The following is a 22,638-nucleotide window of genomic DNA, read 5'->3' as shown; positions in this document are numbered from 1 at the left end:
AGAAATCTCACAGTACACCTACCTCCACCAAAACAAAATGCAGCTGAATTCTCCCGCTTTCTAGAGAGTAAGATGCTTAAGGCAACTTCCGTAAAGAAAAGAGCAATCACAAAAAAGAAAGGAAACAGAAGTGACAGGGAACAAAGCGTTCTAGTTCTAAAGGTAGGATTGCCCTCTCTTAATCGCTAAACCCCAAAGAGAAAGAACAAATTTCAGTTTGCAGAAGAAAGTATTAAGGGGGGAAGCAAAAACATCCACCAGGATTAGAAGCAAAACATATAGAAAAGAGGAAAACATTCATCTTATAAAAACAAAACAAAATAAGGAACACACACCATGCTGCATTAGATAACTTTTCTAACTTAGTGCTACATGATACTCAACAACAAACCAAGCTGCTAACTACAGTAGTGCAAGGTAGCGGGGCTAAGAGATGTATCACTTCATAGTTCCTCATTCAAATTTCACCTCTGAGAAGAATCAACACTGTCAGCCTTACCCTTTCCTCCCAGCACATCCTGGCTTACCATCAGAATAGTCCACTGGGACTATTCATTAACTGGGAGCCATTCCCTGCCAAAACTAACATTTCTGGGAACAGTCCAAGACATGAGCTTTCTTTTCTCTGTAATAAGGAATCAAAGAAAACTGTAGAAAACACTATTATCACTACTCTTACAGGGATGCCAGACTGAGAACTGGAAAGTGCTCTTGTACCTGCAGAAGGAGGAATTTTAGCAGGTGTAGCTTGTCATGCAACCAACGTAAGAAGCGACACAAGTTGAAATTCCCTCTTGTTGTTGTGTGTCTTCAAGTCGTTAACGACTTATGGCAATTCTAAGGCAAACCTATCATGAGTTTTCTTGGCAAGATCTTTTCAGAGGATGTTTGCCATTGCCCTACCCTGAGTCTGAGTGCATGTGACTTGTCCAAGGTCACCCAGTGGGTTTCATAGCTGAACAAGGATTGAACCCTGGTCTTCAGAGCCATAGTCCAATGCTCAAACCATGACACCACACTGGATCTTAAAGATACAAGAATGCTGGCAATTCTATTACTTTAGATATCCCTTTACACAGAGAAACAACCTCTTATTTTGGAACTGAAGTATACCTGGAAGATCTGAAGTGTTTTATAGAATACCTGTTGGCTAACCACTTTCTTGAAGGTCACAGTGGAGGTAGCTAGTTTTTGTGTTGCAGCAACAGTTTGCTGTCATAGGTTGCTGACTTAATATTAAAGGTATGACCACTTTATGTTGTTTTATATTACTGTGTTAACAAATATTCTATATTAATGTTGTTTATAATTCTATATTTAATATTGTATTCTAGTGTATCATACCATATTTTATACACCCTGCCTTCTCCCTTTTCTTTTTATCCTGGTCACTGACCTAAATAGGAGAACCGTGAAACTGCAATACACAAGTCAATGCACAGAGACAATGCACATTCACAAGCTAGTCTGTGAATGTTAATGCACTACCACATGTGCAGTGGTCCTGTGTGTCCATGCTTACGCTGCCTTCAGCTGGATATGACAACTGTGCATTGTTCCCCCCTCCCCCCCAAAAAAATCATACTGCATGTACAGCACAACATATATCTGCATATGTCCTAACAGGATGCTAGCCAATAATTGTTATTTATCATATTTGTCTCATGGCCTGCTTACAAGGAACTCAGTGACACACACATGGCTCTGTTATGTGCTTTTCTTCTCAAGAAGCCTATGGTAGAGGTTAGGCTGAAAGATGGTGATTTAGACACAGGCGTCCTGCAGACTTCCATAGCAGAAATGAGATTCACACTATCTTCCCATTTTCAGTTCTGTCTCTCTCTCACACACACAGGCTAAAAGTAACTAAACAATATTTTTATCAGGGTTTGGCAACCTACTGCTCTCTCTTCCAAACTTTAGATAGCACGCAGCTTAATTTTCAGAGCCCTTTGTATGTTATCAGAGCTTTCGTAAGCACAATCCTTCCCTTTCCTGCAATCCTGATGGTTGGAGAGGGAGAAGAAGGAGGTGTGGAGAGAGAGAAGAGGATGACAGAAAGAATGAAAAGGAGGTGATCACTTTTTGACTTGGCTTACCCATAACCCTGGCATGCCGTCCTTGACAGACTAACCTGGAGGGAAAGAGCCCCTTGAGCAAAAAAAAAATCAATTATGTGTAGCCAGTCAATCATACTGGTTGGCTTGTAAGGGCCTTTTCAAGCTCAGCTCAATGGCTACTTTTTCTGTTTCACATAAGAGAATCTCCAAAGCAACTTATTACACATACTAGGACAAATCCACATTTTTAAAAAATATATCAAAAGCAGCAACTAAAAACATAAGAAGCGTCCTAAATGCATCAGACCAAAGTCTAACATTATGCTTCCATGTGGCTAACCAGATGCCTATGGAAGGTACCCAGAAGCAAGACATGAACAGACTAAACCTCTTACAAATCCTGTTAAAATATAACCATCTCAGAAGGAAAGCCAGCAGAAACATATCACACAGGTGAATAAAATCTTTTTAAAACTTGCCACCTAACAAAAGGGCTGGTCTCAGAATAATATCTATGGGAAGTGAATTTCACAAAACAGAATACAAATCTCAATATATTAAGTGAAATGTAATGTAATATTAAGGGTAATTAAACGGCTTTGTGTTTATTTTGTTGTTGGACTTAGAAAATAAAAATGAATAAAACACTAACCTGAGAATGTCTTAACAAGTCACCATCACTTTCATTGTCTTTGCTACAAAAGAGAAAAAAAAAGGTTTGGGTTAAAACTATGGCACAAAGAAAGCAGCATAGCCTGTTTCCTACATCAAAGACAAATACAAGAACACTTTTTAAAAGTGTCTGAAAGTAATATTCCAAAGTACAGCATTTATAATTTCAAGTCATGTATATTCACCTCCACTTTGGAGACATATAAGCAAAAGACTCACTAGGTTACAGAGGAAGAACAGGAAACCAGACAATTTCATTGTCTTGCTTGGAGTTCAAACACTTTTGGCCCTTCCTCAATTTTCAACTAGTGACAGTCATTTCATCAGGCTACCCAAGCTGTTTCCATCCAAGATGGCCATTGTAATAACTGTAATATTAAAGATAGTTGCCTGTGTGTTTTCCTCTCTTCCCTTCTCATCCTTTTTCCTTGTGTGATATATTTGAGATTATAAACTGGAGGACAGGCATTGGCCCTTATCACATGAGGAGTTTTGTAGTTCAGATCTGAAGTCACTCCTGGTACAATCATGCGAATTCACGTTGAAACGTGATGTATTATCACACGTGATTGCTTTCTATGGGGAGTACTTCCAAGCCAAATCCAAAGTCAATCCAAAGTGACTCCTGATTTTTGTGAATTTGGTAACAAGAGAATTCACAAAAATTGCTTCCAACGTCACTTCGATTTCACTCCGAATTGGTCTGGTGTGGAAGATCACCCTGAACTCACCCCCCTTTGGCCCCCTGCAGGGAGGAAGAAGAGGAAAGATGCGATCGGAAGTGGCAGGGAGAGAGGAAGAGGAGAAAGGACGCCAGGGCTTGGGTGCAGAAGAAAGCTCACTGTCCGCTGCCTGCCTGGGGCTCCCCCTTTCGATTTGGCCGGAGAGGAGAGGAGAAGAGAGAGAGCCCTGTGGGAGGGATGCCTTGCCCTGTCTGGGGATGCCCAGCTCACTCTGAAGGTAGCGCCCTTGCAAGAGCCCAGGAGGTAAAAGGGAGGGGGACAGGGGGTCCTCCTTTTCCCGGATGCTCCCTACCTCCCTTCTTCTGTTCAGGAGGGACTGGAGCAGAAGCAGGGATCAATTTGCAGCCTTTTGTTTGGTCCTGTCCCAACAGGCATCCTCTTTTCCCAGGACACATCCTCCATCGCAGCCTTCTCTCCAGGAGGAGTTCCCAAGTGCCCTGTAGGGCTAAGAAGAATGGCTTGGTCTTTATAGGCAGGTGGTGAGCTGGGGATCTGGTCCTGTCCTCCATTCATCCTGGTGCTAAGGAGGGGGCAAACGGAGGAAGCAGGGAAGGATGACAGTGTCCAGAGCCCCACTGAGCATGTGCAAGGGTGCCAATTTGAATAGTTGATTCTGTCTGGTGTGGTAATTTATTTTGCACTTGCTCCGCTTTGCCTCAGGAATGACAAGAATTTCACCCTTCACATGAGATACTTCATCATGTGAGTTGCCTTGGATTCGAACTGACTCTGCTTCCCTTTCCCTTTGAATTGGCTTTCAATTAGGGTTCCAATTTCACGTGTGATAAGAGCAAACATCTTACTACTGATATTTATATTGAGAAGGGTAAAAATGCTTTAAAATCAGAGTGGGTAAAGTGCAGCTCTCCAGATGTTGCTGGACTACATTCTCAACAGCCCTAGCCAACACAAATACAGTGGTCCATCCACATTCACTGTGACTAGGGCTAAAGGACTCCCGTGAATGTGGAAAAATCACAAATAATAAAGCATTATTCTTTTTCCCTGAGAGAAAACCTCTCTAGGAATATCCAAGTCCTCCAGTGCAACTCTATGGCTAACATCTGCCAGAAGTTGATCATAGAATCATGGTGGAGAACCAACAAATGCCTAGAGAAGTATTTCCTCTAGGAATGTCTAGGTCATTCAGCACAAATCTATGGTCAATTTCCAGCAGAATTTCTTTACAGGTTCTAGAGATTCCTAGAGAAAACATATTAAGCAAATCCACAAAAGTCAAAGCCACAAATGTGGAGGGCCAAATGTAATGGAAAGCAATATTTGGGATCACATCTGAACAGCATGGAAACAGGGAGCCCTGCTTTGCCCATTCCATTTTAAAAAATGAATACAAAGGGAGAGATCAATTTACAATTTTCTATTGGCTAATCAGGCCAAATTCAGTCTTTTTCTTAAAATTCTTCACACAATTTTATAATAATAATAATAATAACAATAACAACAACAACTTTTACTTATATTTCCTGCCTCTCCCTGCGGATCGAGGTGGGATTGCAGCAATAAAACAATTCCATATAAAATACAATCATTAAAACAATGACATTACTATTAATTCACTACAATAACAGATCATCAACTAACATTCATGAACATTCATACAATCAGATCAGATGCGGAGTATTTAAGATCTCTTACAAAAGATCGGGTGGGTAGGCCCGCCAGAAGAGATCCGTCTTTAGTGCCTTCTTGAAGGCATCTAAGGTGATGACAAGACGGATCTCCTCCGGCAAGCTGTTCCACAACAGTGAATTTTCTTTAGAAGTTGTTGTTAGTCTGGTTTTTGACTACTCCAATAGGTTATTTCCAGATGTTCTGAGAGTGCGAGGCGGATTGTGTAGGGAGAGGCGTTCCCTCAAGTAACTCGGGCCCAAGCCATAAAGGGCTTTAAAGGTAATAACCAACACTGTGTATTGGGCCTGGAAGCTAAACGGATGGCCAGGGAGGATGTCCTTTCCCCAGTATATTCCCAGCTGTGGTGTCAGGTCAACAAAATCCTTGGGTTAGAGTGAATTATAAGCAAGTCACCTGTCTTCAGAAAACACTTCCATCTCATCTGGTCCTGCTCTGTCCACAGGTCTCAGGGAAGCAAATGTTTCCATTGTCTGTCAAACATCAAACGTGAAGACAATACTTTAAAAAATATCATTCTTAAAAACTGAATTTAAATGTGAAACAAAGAGTATAGGATCTATATTTAGTTCTCATTCAAACATGACCACAACATTCAGAGGAAAAATATTCATAACAATCAACCTTAAAGGGTGAGGACACAGAGAGAAAACCCATATATTGCAAAGATCCTGAACTGCATCAGTCATGCAAAATGTGACAATGCACCACTCACGCCCTACTTCCATGAGAGGGAGATACATTCTTTACTAAAATATTGTTGTTTTGCCTTTACCACATATAAATTAGATATAAACAGCATATAGTCACAGTCTGCACCACAATTTAGAATGTAATCTGTTTCTATTACTTGTAGTTTTTGAGAAGTATTCCATTACTGTTAGCTATCCAAGTGTTTAAAAGTAACTTATTACATTGCTCATTGCACTAGTAATTACTTTTGTATTGCTTTTCATTACTTGATTTTTTTGGGGGGGAGGGATAAAAAAAGTGTCACATTTCAAACATTTCTGTCAAAATGCCTCTAAGAATGCTCATTATAAATAACTGTTTAAATTATTTCAACAATAACCGTTGAACGGTTATTCGTTACACTGATAAAATAAGCTTGCACTTACTTGCTGTGTTTCTTTGTAAATAAAACTTCATCATACTCTTATTACTTCCAAAATAATTAGTTACAATTAAGGCCATTACTTGTAATGTATCATACACATGAGTGGCCTCCTAACAACCTATTCTCCTTATGGTCCCATTATAACACAGTTCTCACTATATGCTTCATAACATCTTCCTCTTCAGTCTCATGCAGAGTCAACAGTTTATTCCATGGCTCTTTTTGGACAGCTCCCTAATTCATTTCTCAGCTATGATACTATGACTGCAACTCGTCTTCCTTTTCTGAAGCTCCCTGTACTTTTCAGCCCCTTGAATCAGGTGCCTGCAAGCACCAGTATCCTCCTTTGCCAACCACGCACTACATATGAAATGTTTCCTATTTATATCATATTATTATATCATATTACCATTTATTATCTTAGCCCACCAACTCCCTCAAGGTGATGTGGAATGGATAAAAAACATTGAATTGCACTGTCCACTCAGGTCCCATTTGGAAACCCCCAGAATCACTGAGTCTCTTACCCACCTTCTCTCAATTATCTATAGAAGACCTAAGATGGGCAATTGCAAACTATGTATATACCACCTTAATAAGAATTTGAAGATCTAAACAATACAGTTGGGCACCCTGTACAAACCTAGGCCCTGACTGTATAAATAAGTATGAAACTGAGGCAAAAGGCAGGGTATAAATACCATAATAAATAAATAAATACAATATGGATAATCAAACATTTGAACATGGCTTCCATGCTGTATGTTGCATGCAAGTATTGCACACTGCACATCTGTACACTCTGGTAAGCAAATGATATTTCTGTAAGAGGGATGGCATCTTCTGGGCATGGACCTACATTGCTGTCATCAACTATTGTTATGATCTGTGGTAGGGTTGGGCAAAGCACAATCCACTGGATTCTGTATGGACTCCAATTCCTAGTAGCCCTGGACAGCATCACTAATGGGTGAGGAATGCTAGTAGTCGCAGTATAAAACCACCTGGAGTGCTGGACTTTATCTATCCTGATCGATGGAATAACTAAGGCTTGAATTTTCTGAATGAGTAAAACAGCCTTTCAGCAGCCATGTTCACACCTTCTTGCTACCAACAGTCATATTTTGCTGCTGAGGTCAAAGAGGGATTTCTAGAAAGCTGTGGTGAAGAAGTGACAAGCTGTGGAGAGCTTAACCCTACAATCTAACCACATTTGCTGTCTATTGTCCTGTGCCTGCTATTTGTCAACATATGTCAAGACAATCAATATGATTATGAAATCAAGTGCATCTGACACTTACATTTACTATACTTACAATGACAGGGACTGAGAACTATTCTGTGTAGTATGGTAAAAACATAGATACGCTCACACATGAAGAAAAACTACTCACACATGGTATGGTGTCATCCTTATAGATGACAGTTCAGGAGCAAGCCAACCACACCTTCCTCATGTACTCAAGCTACTTTTCCGGATTTCACCCTCAACTGATGTTTTCTTCTTTACTCTCTCATTACCCACCACCATCATATATCCCAGAAGCCAGAGAAAACCCTAAGTTTCCATTTAGGGAAAAGGAGCTCTAAAAGAAAGAGACAAACAATGGTTGAACTTGTCCCAGTGTTTGCAAAACTTAAGAGCTTATGTCCATGCTGGCTGGGGGATTCTGGGAGCTGTGGTTCAAAAGAGTACATTTCTAAATTTGGACCTATCCACTGATCAAATAGAACACGAGCAGCCACATAATTTGTTCCCCCTGGGGGCTGTATCAATTGTTACTTGGTAGGCAAAAGAAGTACTAATTACAACCAATTAGCTGTCTCACCAGCCTATTACAAGGTGATATATTTCCTAGTTGCAAAATGCAGTATTATGTTGGCTGCACATGCAACTGTGTCTTTATGTCAAAACAGTCCTCTTTACATAATGGCACAGCTATGCTGGTTTCACATGCAAATAGGCATCATTTAAGATTTTATAATGCTGTTTGTGCAAAGGCTATGGCAATGGTAAAAATTAAATACCAGGATAGTACAGTGGCAGATGGTCTTGCCACCTGGCTATTCCACTCGACGCCTGTTCCACCAAGTTAGTCCTCATCATCTTCCAAGTGGCTATTGCTATCTGAAAAAGGCACACTTCAAACTACAAGTCTGCTCTGAGTCATCCATTTAGGTTGCCAACAGAACATGGAAAAGCTTGTATTTGGGATTATAACTGTTGGATATTAGACTGAAGGGTTCTGGAATGTGTAACCCAAAACATTAACTTTTTCAAGCTTTGCTTACCAAATTAGACCTACCAGGGACTTCTGCAGTTGCAACTCAGGCAAACCATTCAGTATGACTAGCTGCAACTGCAAATGAAGACAAGTGGACAGTGCCTTAAATCTCAGTACATCAGCTGAGAAAGTGACATTAATATGTTTCCTTACCAGAAGAGTGTCCTGGTTATCATTAAGCTCAGAAAGTTTGGTGCTAGATTTCTGTCGCTTTGGTTTACTCCTTTCTCCTACGTATCCAGAGCCGTTCTCTTGCAATTTTTCCACTTCCTGGGCTGTCAGCATACACTCTTCAATGCTGCTGAAGCCAGAAGGAATATTCTCTTTATTGATGACCTCCCTACACAGAGAAAAAAAAATCAGGGTTGCAGATTGTTTCAGTGAATTTGTGAACACAAACCAAGGAAAACAAAGCCCAACTTTGAACAGTTCTGGAAAACAAATATAGTGACTATGGGCTTCATTAAAAGTTTTATAGCCCTCAATAGGTGTACCACGATGATATTCACCTCTACAAAGTCTACTGAGAGCAAGATGTGCAGGCTCCAGTGTGTTGAAAGAACATGACAAAGCAACTTGACTGGAGCTAAACAAGGTTGAATCTGGTTAGTGCCTGGGTAAGAAGATGACTTAAGTTCCACGGAAGAAAGTAGAGGGTACATGGAAATATTACCCCTACTAGTATTACTACTAAGTCTCAGGAAGATGGCAGAACAAAGTTAAATTTCCCTGCAGAAATGTGGAAATTACGCATATATGAAAACTGCACACAGACCTAAAAAACATTATAAATTAAAGTTAAATCCAGTGAAACAGATGGAGTGATTATCTTAATTATTTTATTAATCAGACATAGACCATTTTGCCAGTGAGGAAGTAAAATAAAGCCTCAATACTTGAAGGAGCTCCCATCCTTTTTAACAAGTTAACTTTATGCCAACATATACCAAGTACAGTACTCCAATTTGTATAACTTTTTTTTGTCATCTGTGAGGTTAAAATAAGGGATTTTCCTTATTGGAATTTCTGTCATAAGCCTGTTCCTAATTTGTACGGATTATTATTTGAAATGATAATCTATTTACACAGTCAGATGCCATATATACATAAGCATGATTCAGCTACAATATTCATTAAAACCTTAGCCACAAATCCTCTTAGCTATTAGTTGCTTACAGGGGGGGAAAAAACCAAAACCAAAACCAAAAGGCCTACAGAGGCAGGTAGATACAGGATCAGGTCTAATGTTTTGTTTCTAAATTATTTCATAGGACAAAAAGTTTCACATGCATTAGCAATTAAAAGCATATAGGTTTTCAGTGCACTAGGAAACAGCCTTGCAAGGCAGGCTTTCTAGGAAGTGTTTCTGCCAAGTTTATTTAACACAGGCTCAAGAAGTGAAGGTTATTATGATATTCCAAAGCAGAGCTTCGAGATGTTACTTTTTTGGATCACAACTCCCAGAATCCTCTAGACAGCAGTGGCAATTATAGAATTAATATTTTGGACAACTCAGAGAATTTTTCCAGAGAGCATAGCCATGCATGTGAGCATATTGAGTAGCATATTCCAAGAGCTGTAGTCCCCCAAATTAACTTTTCCAAACTCTGATACCAAAGTTATGCGTGACATTTTTTTTCATTTTTCATTTGTATTGTAGAGACTTCAAATATATGAACATTTTCCTTTACCAAAAGCAGTTTGAACAGCCTGAAGACTGGATATGCAAGCTCAGTGAGAACTTTTGATATTGTATGGAGTGCATTGTGAATATCATTTTTCCAAGAAAAATTGAAGTTGTACAGTATATAATAATGTAGCATTTGCTATTTTACCAGAATCTTTCTCCTCTTTTTAAAAACTTGAACCTCAATGCTCCCTGAGGCAAAAAACATAAATTACTACACAAAAGAATGTAGGTTGGAATGCTGAAAAGTAAAGCTAAGAACAAGCAAAATACTAACCAAAAGTAAACTGCAACTGCAATCTGATTCCATTAGATTTCTGTTAACACCAGCAAAAAGGAAATAGCTAATAATGTTTACAGCACATCAGTCTGAAGCTCTTTTGAAAGGCATCCAACTTTTTCCCAAGGATCTGATTTTACGGGCCAGGTACCAGTGTTTTTATATACAATGCTATCGATGTAGTAAGAGTAATAAAATATATTACAAGATACAGATTTGCAGAATCTGACTGCCTGCTCAACTGCAACGGGACAAAAGACCTGTCTATATGTTATTGCTGAAAAGAAATAATACAGTTTATCAGATTTCTAGGCCATTTTGTACTAAGAGGTGTTATAATTTGATTCCATGTAATATTATTCTGTGCAATTTGAAGCCACCAAAAACAGGCCGTGCTTATTAACACCACCTGCCCTCTTTTCCTCTGAATATTCTACTGTTGTCCCATTTTATAAGCTCTGCATAAGATCTGAAGTCAAACTTGCAAAGGACAGTAAGGTCAAATGTATAACCTTGGCAGAAATTCTGGCTTTCCATAATTCATGATGGATTTTAAAACCACTGTAAAGACAGATCAGTTTGTTAAGGCTTCTGGTGAGACTATGTGAATTCTGTGGTACAAAACAAGACTTGGAATCAACCCATAGCCCAGTGGTGGAGTCTGTGTTTTCCATATAGAAAATCTCAAATTCAATTCATGGCATCCCCATGTTCCTTTGTGAGGCAGAAGATTATTGAAAAGACTTTTGCTGCTGAAGCCACCACCAGTTAGGTAGATAACACCAGGATTTAATGGACAAACAGCCTTAGTGTGAGGCTTATGTGAAGCTGAAGCTAAAAAATGCATTTTTAAAATGGCAGATCTGTAATTCAGTGGTGAGACTGCACAAGGGGAGGGGGAAACACCCAACTGCAGAGCTATATGCTGCCAAACACGTACACTAGCCTGTCTCTGACCTACTTGCCTGAGAAGCCTCACAGCATGATTACAAGAAGTGTAACTTAAAAGGTACCTCTGAGGATGGAGAAGCCCCTTTACCCCAAAAGACTATCATTTTTACTTTTATAAAGGGAAATGCTTCTACTAAGCATATTTTAAATTTAGGATACCGATGTTACATTTCTGCTCCCCACCCCACCCCAAGACAGGAGAAGAATTAAGCATTCCTTCAACTGTGCACTATCACAGATGCCTGGAAGCATCATTATATGTTTCTTGATCACACCAAAGGCTGCCTTATACTGAGCCAGATCATTCCATTTAGATAAGAGATTTAAAAAACATTTGAGTCCTGGCCTGGATATGGACCATGTGGGTTCTCAATCTGGCTTGCAAGTTCCTTCTGCTCTTATCTCTAATTAGTGATCAGAGATAAGAACCTATTACAAGGTTGGGAGCCTATTACATGGAACTGAGCATTGCTTTGTAGCCCAGGAACCAGTAGCACTGGGAGGGAGGATGCTTATGAAAAAACAAAAACAAACAACAAAATACAAAAAAACCTCTCACTCTATTTTACACAACAACTATTTTACATGTAGCATTTGTAGAAATGTCCTGCCTCTATGGCTGGAAGGCAAAGACGGTAACAATTACTTTTTTTTTTTTTTAAGTTAAGGAAGCCAAACATTTGTTCTGAAATCCATTATGTTTTGTAGTGGCCTGAAAACAAAATCGTGTCATCTGAAACTATCTGGCACTTGGTGTGACAAATTTCTTAAAAGGGGGGAGAAATGCTCAACATACCTCTCTTTGTTTCTTCGGGTTTCATCCTGTTCTTTATGGTGTCGCCTCCGCTGTCTGGCAGACACATTGGAAGATGTTGATGAGGTCCCGGATTCAGAGTCTTCAGAACTTTGACCCCCAGAGCCATGAGCGTCAAAAAGATGCTGCTCAACTGCTGACCTGATGGTCTTTTCTAAATATCTGCCAAGCCAAATTTAATGAACGGTTATATTAAAAAGAAGAAATAGGTGGTTCAGAAATGGGCCAGTCTCACCATGTAGCTCTAGCACAGGGATGGACAACTGGAAACAGGCTGAATTTTGTGTTCCTAGGACCCTCTGGAGGCAGCAACCAACAGTCTAAATATGTGTTAGTTTTTGTGATAGAGCTCATTCGGTTTTGCTGGGTTTTGCCAGTTGTTGCCACCTCTGTGTCCACTCCATTCTTTGTAGGAGGGGCTGTTTGTAGTTATATCTTACATTGGTACTAGGGCTTTTCCAAAGGTTTGTTAAACGCAAAATGTGCTTTGCTGAAGTGGTTTGAAGGACAAATTTTCAGCTCTCCGGGTTTTTTTGTTTTTACAATGGTAGTATTATAGTGCCATTTCATTGATACACTATAACACTTTAAGTCTTAGAAATGTTTTTCAAAAGAGAATAGAGGAGAACAGAGGTTTTTTTTAATGATATTTCATAAATTAAATAGAAACTAACTCAAGGTTGAGCATAAAATGTGAAGAGAAACCGAGGGGTGCCATGATTGCCTTCTTGAAATATAGTCAGCACTTTGTATCCATGGGGGTTCCATTCCAGACCCCCACCCTGTGGAAGCCAAATACTGTGGGACCTCAAGTTCCATCACAGTCAATGGATGCATGGAGTGAAGATGGCAAGCCCACCAATAAGGAGGGCTGACTGTATCTCAAGGGCTGTCACAGAAGGGGCAGGCTTCTTCTTTGCTACCCCAGATGATATGAACAGATCTAATGTTTTGAAATTACAGAAAAAGTAGATTTCAAGTGAACATTAGAAAGAAATTCTTGACAGTGGGAGCAGTTTGGCAATGGAACCAGTTGCTTAGATTGGTAGTGTGATCTCCTTCTTTGGATGTCCTCAAAAAGAGGCTGGACAGCTATTTGCTGGGGGTGCCTTAGCTGAAGATCCTGCTTTGGATAGCCCATGAGGCCCCTTCCAACTCTACAACTCTATAACAACTGGTGCTGGAAACTGACAAAATCAAATACCACTTCCAGCAATCCAGGACAACAAAAGGTCACTTAGATCATTTTTGTTTTTAAACCCCCCCCCCAAAAAAAAACACCCCAAACCCTGAGGAAGACATACCACCACTATTACCAACTGGTGGACACACTTGCTGTCCAGTGTCAAAAAAATGGGAGGCAGGGAGTAGAGAACAAAACCGGAAATTCACTTCTTGATGTTAACTGGGTACAGTGGTCCCTTGCCTTATGCAGGGATCCGTTCCGGACCCTGTCGCATAAGGCAAGTTCCACCTATGCTCGATTCCCCTTGAGGATAATGGGGTTTCTGCATGTGGTGGTGTGGTGGTGCAAGTGCCACGGGTATGCTTGCCATTCATTGAAAGGCGCGGGGCTTCCAGCATAAGCTGGAGGCCGTGTAAAAGGCACTCGTGTATGACGCGGGCACACTGTATTTATAGGTATGTGTGAACTGCCACTCCTGCTCATTTCCAGGGGAGGAACTTTGATATTTTTATTGCAAAAGAAAGGGCGGTGTGGGCTATTTGGAGGGGTGGGGAACTGCAAGAACAGAGTAGGGGAGCTATTTAGCAAAGTGAAATTGAAAACCAAGACACAGACATTGTTTCCCAGGGCCAAGTCAGAGGCCAGGTTGGGCAATTTTTTTGCCCCTGTGGAGGTGTGTAAATTGCAATCCCAAATATAAATTAGTCCTGGTATTGATCTTAGCCTTTTCTTTTAATGCTGCAATCAGCAATGTTTTCCCCACTGTGTAGCTGATCAGTTATGCCCTGGGAAAGTAGGTAAGGTTCCCAAACCACAAACATAATAACTCAAGGCCACAACATGATCTATGGGCTACCCACTTGTGGGTGGAAAACATGCAATATAACAATCTTGCATCATAAAATTAAGCTGTTTAAGGTCCTGTCATCCCCCTAGGTGGGAACCCTCTTGGAAACACACCCATGTAGTGATGCACACTCGGGCTTTTGTAACAATTCAGGCATCACTAATTTGGAATGACCTTAAATATGCACCTGGGATGTAGCTATGAGTGAGGGGCAAAATGAAGACACCACCTCTTTCAATAGGAATTATGCCCTCCAATGACATTCTCCCTCAGCTCCAAATTTCTAACTTTAATATTTCAGTTGAGCATTTGGAGATATAGTTTAGGCATTCAAGGAGGAAGACAAAGTTACTAAGGGAATACGTACACAGGAAACAGAAAAGTTCTTGGTACAAACCATCTTCAATGCCTCATTCTCTACAATGCTAGAAATGTAGGGACTGGAAAAACATTTCATTTGGGGGCCAGAATTCTTATTGGGGGCAGGGGAATGACCTCCTGATGGAATTATACCCCTGATTAAGGACAGAAGAAATGACTCACTGATGTCCAACCTATAAGGTGACATGTATTTATATTAAGTAGTTATAAATGTAGTGCAGCACTGCTTTGCAAGAATCCCTGCAAACAGCAAGTACATGGTTGTCCACCAGAAACTGGACAGTGGTCCATCAATCCATCATAGTCTGCCTCCTGCCCACACTTGCATGAAGTGCCTTCAACTAGACAGGAAAGTGCACACCAAAATGTTACCGTCTAAATACTTCTAACTGTCTATTCATTTATTTAGAGTGCTTATACCGCAACCTACAGCCAAAAAGGCGCCCAGAGCATCTTACACATCTATTAATTTGATAGCTACTTGATTACAATCTCACTTTCAGCTGGGCACATCTCTACTGAGTTTTCTCAGGATATAATTCTTACATGCCTGCCATGTCAAAAAACCCCCTAAAAACAGTGTTTAAAGAATAAATACTATAAAGAACAAAGAAAAAACAAAGAAGATACAAAGTGACAACTTACTCTCCAGTAGCAGCGATGTTGTTGTTGTTAACCTGTGACACATGAGCACTGCATGAAAAGAAATTGAAGGTTACATATATTGTAAATATCAAAGAACACTAATTGTAGGGCTTCACTTTAATTCTTAAATTATTTACATAAAGGAGGAAAAACCATATTTGCAAGTAGGAAATCAGCTTCCAAAATACCCTATACACATAGATCTGGTACAGTTTCACACATGCAACGACATTACTTTATTTCTATACCCTGAAAAAGACGAGTGAACTGTCTCCACTGAAAAGTGTAAAACCTACAATGATGCAAAGTCGAAGGCTTTCATGGCCGGCTTCCATGTTTTTTTGTGGGTTTTTCGGGCTATGTGGCCATGTTCTAGAACATGGTCACATAGCCCGAAAAACCCACAAAAAACTACAATGATGCATCTTGTAGTGATACAGAAATGCAGGTCAGCATGTGGTGCTTTATCATATGATGAAACGCCTCTGACTGTAAATACAGAAGAATTTAAATTCACTTATTCTGTCTAATGGTTGCTGTGATCCATAAATTCATGGCACAAACACACACACACACACAGTTAACCCTATTTTTATAGGGCAAATGGATTTCTTACATGTTTGTCTTGTAAATGCTAAAATGAAGGGATAAGGAAAATGTATCTCTTCAGATGCTTTTGGACTGTAATTCATACAAGCGCCATGTAATGGGGTAGGCCTTAAATAATGCAATCTTTAATGAGGTGCATCTACTGATTTTTTAAATTGTTCTTGCTATGGTTTTAAATTACTGGTCTGAAGTATCGATGTTTTAATATGGCAACTCATTTGTTTTTTAAAACCATTCTCTTACTAATTTCAAATGCATATGCATGTCTGTGTGCACATCTTCAAGTTGCTTGTTGACTTAAAGTGGCCCCATGAATTTCCTAAGATTTTTATTTAGCAAGGAACACTCAGAGGAGGTCTGCCATTGCCTAACTCTGAAATATAGCCTACAGCACCTGGTGTTCCTTGCTAGTCTCCCCTCCAAGTGCTAACCAGGGCTGCTGACCTTGCTTCTAACAGCAGATGGGATCTGGTGCCTTCATGATATTTAAATGAAGGTATGTACACTATGGAGGGTAATGCTGTTTTAATTCATGTGTAGGTCACCTTGGGTCACATTAGGGAGAAGGGGGATATAAATTAAATAAATAAGCAAGCAAGTCCCCATCTTTACTTTACAGCAGGGTTTGGGCAACTTTCTGAGGTTCAGGGACTGCACACACACACACACACACACACACACACACACACACAAAGTTTGGGGGGTACACTCCCTTCTAACACCTCCATTAAAAACATTCTAACTGTACCCCCATGGGCCATGCAGGGCAATAGCACTGTGCCCCTGTCCCTCAACTGTTTTAGCTCATGACAGTATTTTTTTACTAGTTCCAAACCCCCCAACACAGGTGAGCATAAAACAAGGCAAACACGTCCCTCACAGCCCCTAGAGGGCAGAAGAGAGCTTTTTTTATTAAATTTAAAAAATGGCAAAGGGGCACTACTGTAACTTGCACATTACTTCCTCCTTCTTTAAATCAGAAAAGAGGAGGTGAAGCAGTAAGCCTATTAGTGTGATACACAAGCCCATCACACATGTAGAGGCACTTTGCCTTCTCTTGCTCTGCCTAGAATTCACTTGGGTGCCCAATAAATGCCCTACTGGCACTTTACGGATGGGGCACTGTGCAGGCTGTTAGATATTCTATGTGCCACTAACCTATGAACACACAAACAGAAGCAAAAATATGATATTCACATGCCTGTTATGCAGGCTTCCTAAAAGAGTCTTTCTGGATAGGCATACTGGACTAGGCACAATCTTGGTTCAAATGTGGCATAAAAATGCTTATATTCATAATACAGAAAGTACGTACTATAGTAGTTTGAGGGTTGGACTATGACTCTGGAAACCAGAGTTCGATTCCCTGCTCAGCCATGAAACCGAGAGGGTGACCTTGGGCAAGTCACACTCTCTGAGCTTCAAGGGAAGAGAATGGCAAACCTTCTCTGAACAAATTTTGCCAAGAAAACTCCATGACAGTTGGAAACAACAAGGCACTGCTTACACTTTCCTTTATTTTATTTTATAAGTTCCTATGCAAGTAAATGTGGTAGAAACAGAATCTGGAAGCTTTACTAGCAGGATGGTCATGTTCTCTGGGATTCTTGAAACTGCAGTCCAAAAAAATAACATTTTCAAGCTCTGAACAAAAGGCACCTCTCTCCAATTAATTGCATGCAGTGGTGTATATACAAATGTACGTATGATTTCCCTATGTATAAATGATGCTATGCTTGGGGGAATGGTTCTGATTCATTATTTGTTTTCTGTCTAAACAGCCTCACATGCCAACTCCAGGCTGCCGACCTCCCTGTTCACCAACTTTCTTTTCCTAGGGCCAACAAATGGCATAAAGGACGGGAGTGCATCCTTCGTTTCTGAATTGCCAGACAAGATTATATTTCAGACCTACATTGTCCTGTCTCTCTGTTTCTCCCTTCCCCACTCCTGCTGACTCAGCTTTGCAGATAAGAAGGCCATGTGACATTTTACTGAAGTTCACCCTGACTACAGCATTCATTAAACCAAGTTGTTACGAGCTTAAAACATTTCATTTGGCTTGATCCTCTTATCTGCAGGAGAATTAGTTAGCCCAGCTGGCCAGACAGCTTGTATGTAAAACAACACGGCATGGCTGCATTACTGCAAGGTCTAAGTGAAAGCTACACTAGGAAACGCAAAGCTCAGCACACCACCCTAAAGGACACTTGCTGAACAAGAACGTGCTGGCTACTGATGGATGTATTACTTTAAGCATTTTGATGTTGGAAAAATTTCTTGGTACTTTCTAGTGATGTGCAAACCTGGCTCCTTTCCAGTCAACCCCTTTCAGAAATAAGCAATAGTCTGAGAAGCGAGAGATGGGCAGCTTTCATATGATGATCAGCAACTGGCGATTTCGTGGCTGAATTCAAACTCAATACAATTTAGTACACCCTTACAGAATCTTTTCTGAATTTATCCTCAACACAATTTATCACAAATCTTACGGAATCATAAGAGCTGGAAGGGACTCCAAGAGTTATCTAGTTCATCCCTGTAATGCAGGAATGCAGACCGAAAGAACTCCCAAGAGATGGCCACCCAATCCGTTTACAAACTGCCAAAGGAAGACAGTCTGCTACTTTTGGAGGGGGTGTATTCTACTTAAATAAAGAACTACAAATGTAGAGAACCAATGTTGCATAGTGATTGATTTTATTTGTATTCTACGTTTCTCTTGACTTGAACCCTCGGCAGCTCACAAAAGCTTAAAAAGAACAACAAAAGAGGAAAAAGTTCCATTACGACTCTGGGAGACCAAGGTTCAGACGTCTACATAGGAAACTGGCTTCAAATAGGTCAAACCATTTGTTCATGTAGGCCAATATTCCATATTTTAAGTGATAATATTTGGTTGAGATCTTTCTTATCATCTGCTACCTAATCTTTTTTTAAACTGGAGATGCACAGGAGTGATAAAATGACCTTTGGAATATAAAGCACATGTTCTGTCACTGATCTATACCCCGGCCCCAGATATGATGCCCTGTAGCTTAGGAACACATACATTCATGTATATAGAGCTCCATGAAGGAGCAACTTGGATTAGCCTTTCAGTGTATGCTTGAAAGAAAGGTATAACCTGATAAGCATACCTGCACAATATACATGTTGCTAATGTTTCTGTAGGCCATCTTTTAATACATGGTGTACAACCCCTGAAGGTCACCTCTTGCATCTGCTGATGGAACAAGAGTGCATGTCTTACCACCTCCCACACATCATATATAGCCAAGTTGGGATGGAGAGGCTAAAATCTAGACATCACTCAGGGTAAGGGTTGGTGGTGGGAGTGAAAGCTTCTTTTATCCCCCATATACTCTAATGAGACTGCCACTTCCTGCTACAACTAGAAGCAGGAAACAGTTATCTCAGGAGCCAGGCAACACTGTGTTTGTGTGTACATGTGCACATGCCTTCAAGTTATTTGTTGATTTATGATGACCCCATGAATTTCATAAGGTTTTCTTTGGCAAGGAATATTCAGAAGTGGTTTTGCCAGTTCCTGCCTCTGAAATATAATTGGAAGCACTTGGTATTCCTTGGCACTCTCCCATCCAAGTACTAACTAGGGCTGATCCTACTTAGCTTCCAAGATCAGATTGGATCTATTTAGGCATAGGCAACACTGAACTGAATTTAATTCATAGCCCCAATCAGAGAGACCCACTGAATCAATGAGATTGTAAACAAGTGTTGACTTACACTGAACAGCTGATCCAATGGGTCTACTTGGGATTTCCAATAGGATTCAAACTATTGACTTTTTTCACTGATCAGTTGGGCTGTGGTAAAAAGTGGGTCAGCTCACTTAAAATTGAAGGATTGTCACGGATAGGCCAGAGACTGCATAAAACCCCTGCTCACAGGATGTATACACATAAGACAAATTCCATAAAAGAAAAGCAATATACATTAATGTATGTAAATGGTAAAACAAAACAAAACAAAACAAAACAACAAAAGAAAAAGTTATCCAGAATAATTTAAATGTTTGCAGGATTGAGCAGAAAATTCAACTGGCATCACTCAAGTCTTGTTCCTTTTAATGGTAACTTCATGCAACAAAATGAATAGGTGAAGATTTTTCACAGCAGGGAGAAAATGTCTGCAGATAAAACTGCTTCTCAAAACAGACTGAAGAGAAGATGGAAGCTTGTGCTTTCTTGTAGCATTTTCACACTGACCAATCCACCAACTTGTTTTGATACTGCATGTTTGCAAGGCTGTTGTTTTTGATATCCAGAAAGCTAATCCTGAGCAGGGCTGTTAATAACAGGGTCTCTTCCAGGTCACATTCACAGCATTGCCATAAGTCAAAGCTGATTTGATGACACATAGCCATCACAACAAAGCTAATGCAAACAGAAGGAGGAATTATTTACTTTGTTACATTCCTCCTTCTTCTTTAATCAATTAAAGGATTGTGCTTAATGACACTTACAATAAAAAGTACAGATGCATTCTAGGAGGGGTAATAACTTTCACTGAGATGACAGAACTGTAGAACAGCAATGAGCGAATAAGGGTGTTTTCTGCATTGTTCATGCTGACATTCAATCATGACATCCAAAAAAGCCAAAAGAACTGGGGCCACAATGAACCATTACCCAAATTAGGTTATGAAATTAAAAATAATGTTTATTTTTCAGTTAGATACTCGCAGTATCTTCAACCAGCATATTCAATCATAATGGACAAGGAGAACCAGGAAGAGAGAATTGTTGACCAATGATGAAAGAAGGGCATAAAGGCTTTAAAACATTTTTTAAATGTATGAATTGCATGACTACACTTTGCACCTTGTGTCTGATGAAGTGGGCTGCTGAACAACAAAGTTTATCTTTAAGGTGCTCTGAGACTCTGTGTTTCATGACTACAAGGGACTTTTTGTATTACAATACAAAAGGAAGGTGAAAGTTTATATATTGAATCAAGTAATGGGCCAAATCTTTGGCTACAAATCTCCAGTTATTTTTCTACTTTACTGAAAAGGTTGCTGAAAGTGGCTCAGAAATAAGCAGACATGTTAATGCTTGCACTGGGACCCACATAAGGTTATAAATACATGAAGCAGAATAGATAACATGCCAGTCCTACACTCATGCAAGTTCCCTTACACATGTGATTGTACTTTTCTGGTTGTTGTGCATCTCAAATATTCAGTTCATGGTTATATAAGTGGGAGTTCCACAAATGTAACCATTTCACATAGGCCTAAATCCTATTGCTAGTCCAAACTAAAGTAGACCCATTTAATCAATTTACCATGTGGTAACTCAGCATTCAACAATTGATTCAGTGGGTCTATACTTTAGTTGGGACTAACCAACAAGATGCAGTTTTGCATTCTTGGGTGATGTGTAACTAACTATTTGTTAGTGCCATCAATGTACTATTTCATTCACTAGGATTGCAGAATCAGTCACTGTGCATTCCACATTGCTCAATGAAAAAATAAACAAGCACACTGGCAGGTACACCATTAGTTGCACAATGTAGGTATTCAGCAGAAGGGTAGTGAAACTGCCATGTAACCACATGAGTATAGATTTACACTATGTAAACATGATCCAAACACTATGCAAATGATCCATATCTAAAAGGAATTTCAGGAAGCTAATATTCAACAAGCATCCCTTCTAATGTCATTTTGTTTCAACGAGATCATCAAGTTGCATTCCTTTGTTGAGACTGGGAAAAAGAAATACACTCAAGCCACTGCAGTCATCAAAAACTCTGCAACATTTGCAGAACAGCTGATTAAAAAAAAAGGGGGGGGGGATACATAATGTTCCTGCTAATTGGCAAGTATCAAGCATTGTGCAGTCCCTGAAATCTGGACAGCCCTTGTTTGCATCCACCCAAAATATTACATAACTGTCTGCTCTCAAACAGTGCCCTCGCTGTGCTGTGTACAAGCTGTAGCCCACATCCTCCATGTGTTTACATTAATTGCTCAGTTGTTCTGTCACATGAAGAAGTTTATATCAAGGCAAGCTTGACTGGCAGAAAGTCAGCAAAACAATGGGGGTGAGCTGGTATGGATTCCCTAGGGACATTTTCCCCTTGAGTCCTAAACCAAGGCAGGAAATAACAAACAAACAAACAACAACAACAACAATAATGGCAGGAAGCACTTAAGTGAGAACATCTGCCTCTTATCACAAGACCTTTCAGTCAAGGACCAACCCTTGTACAGCTTAGAATGATGGACTCATAGAGTTGGAAGAGACCATATGGTCCATCCAGTCCAACCCTCTGCCACTCAGGAATACACAACTAAAGTACTTCTGAAAGATGCACATCAAACCTCTACTTGAAAGATTCCTAGGATGGAGCATCCATCTCCCTCCGAGGCCATCTATTCCACTGTCAAACAGCTCTTACATTCAAAGTCCTTCGTAATTTTTAGGTGGAATCTCTTTTCTTGTGCCCATTCCTTCCAGCCAAACCAAATCCTCTTACAAGCCAGCCCACTTCCATCGAACAGCAAAAATTGAAACAACAAGCTACTTAAATGCAACCAGAGAGTCATTATACAGCTCTGTAAGATAACAAAAAAGAAATGAACCATGCATACAGAAATGGTGTTCACCACACTAGATTTCTGTCTTGCCTTAATTAATAGACACTGCTGTATTGGCCACACTCCCAGTCCAATTC

At 40.0% G+C, this 22,638-nt stretch overlaps 1 protein-coding gene across 6 annotated transcripts in view; it reads right to left on the bottom strand.

The window, feature by feature from the left end:
• The window catches only part of FAM13A (family with sequence similarity 13 member A), a 175,812-nt gene that overhangs the window by 42,698 nt on the left and 110,476 nt on the right, over positions 1-22,638 (bottom strand). For all 6 annotated transcript variants that reach the window (XM_089526127.1, XM_089526128.1, XM_089526126.1 and 3 more), the window contains 5 exons: positions 15,319-15,366; positions 12,242-12,421; positions 8,681-8,867; positions 5,522-5,598; positions 2,713-2,755 (listed from right to left, as the gene is read on the bottom strand). In XM_089526127.1, the coding sequence (XP_089382253.1) occupies positions 2,713-2,755; positions 5,522-5,598; positions 8,681-8,867; positions 12,242-12,421; positions 15,319-15,366 (535 nt within the window). The remainder of the gene's footprint in view (positions 1-2,712; positions 2,756-5,521; positions 5,599-8,680; positions 8,868-12,241; positions 12,422-15,318; positions 15,367-22,638) is intronic.

Source organism: Sceloporus occidentalis, unplaced genomic scaffold, assembly GCF_023333645.1.
Source record: "Sceloporus occidentalis isolate IW3139 unplaced genomic scaffold, rSceOcc1.0.p SCAF_5, whole genome shotgun sequence".
In the NCBI taxonomy this organism is placed as follows: domain Eukaryota; kingdom Metazoa; phylum Chordata; class Lepidosauria; order Squamata; family Phrynosomatidae; genus Sceloporus; species Sceloporus occidentalis.
Note: the sequence above shows the minus strand (reverse complement) of the source record. Positions and strands in the feature narration are given on the sequence as shown.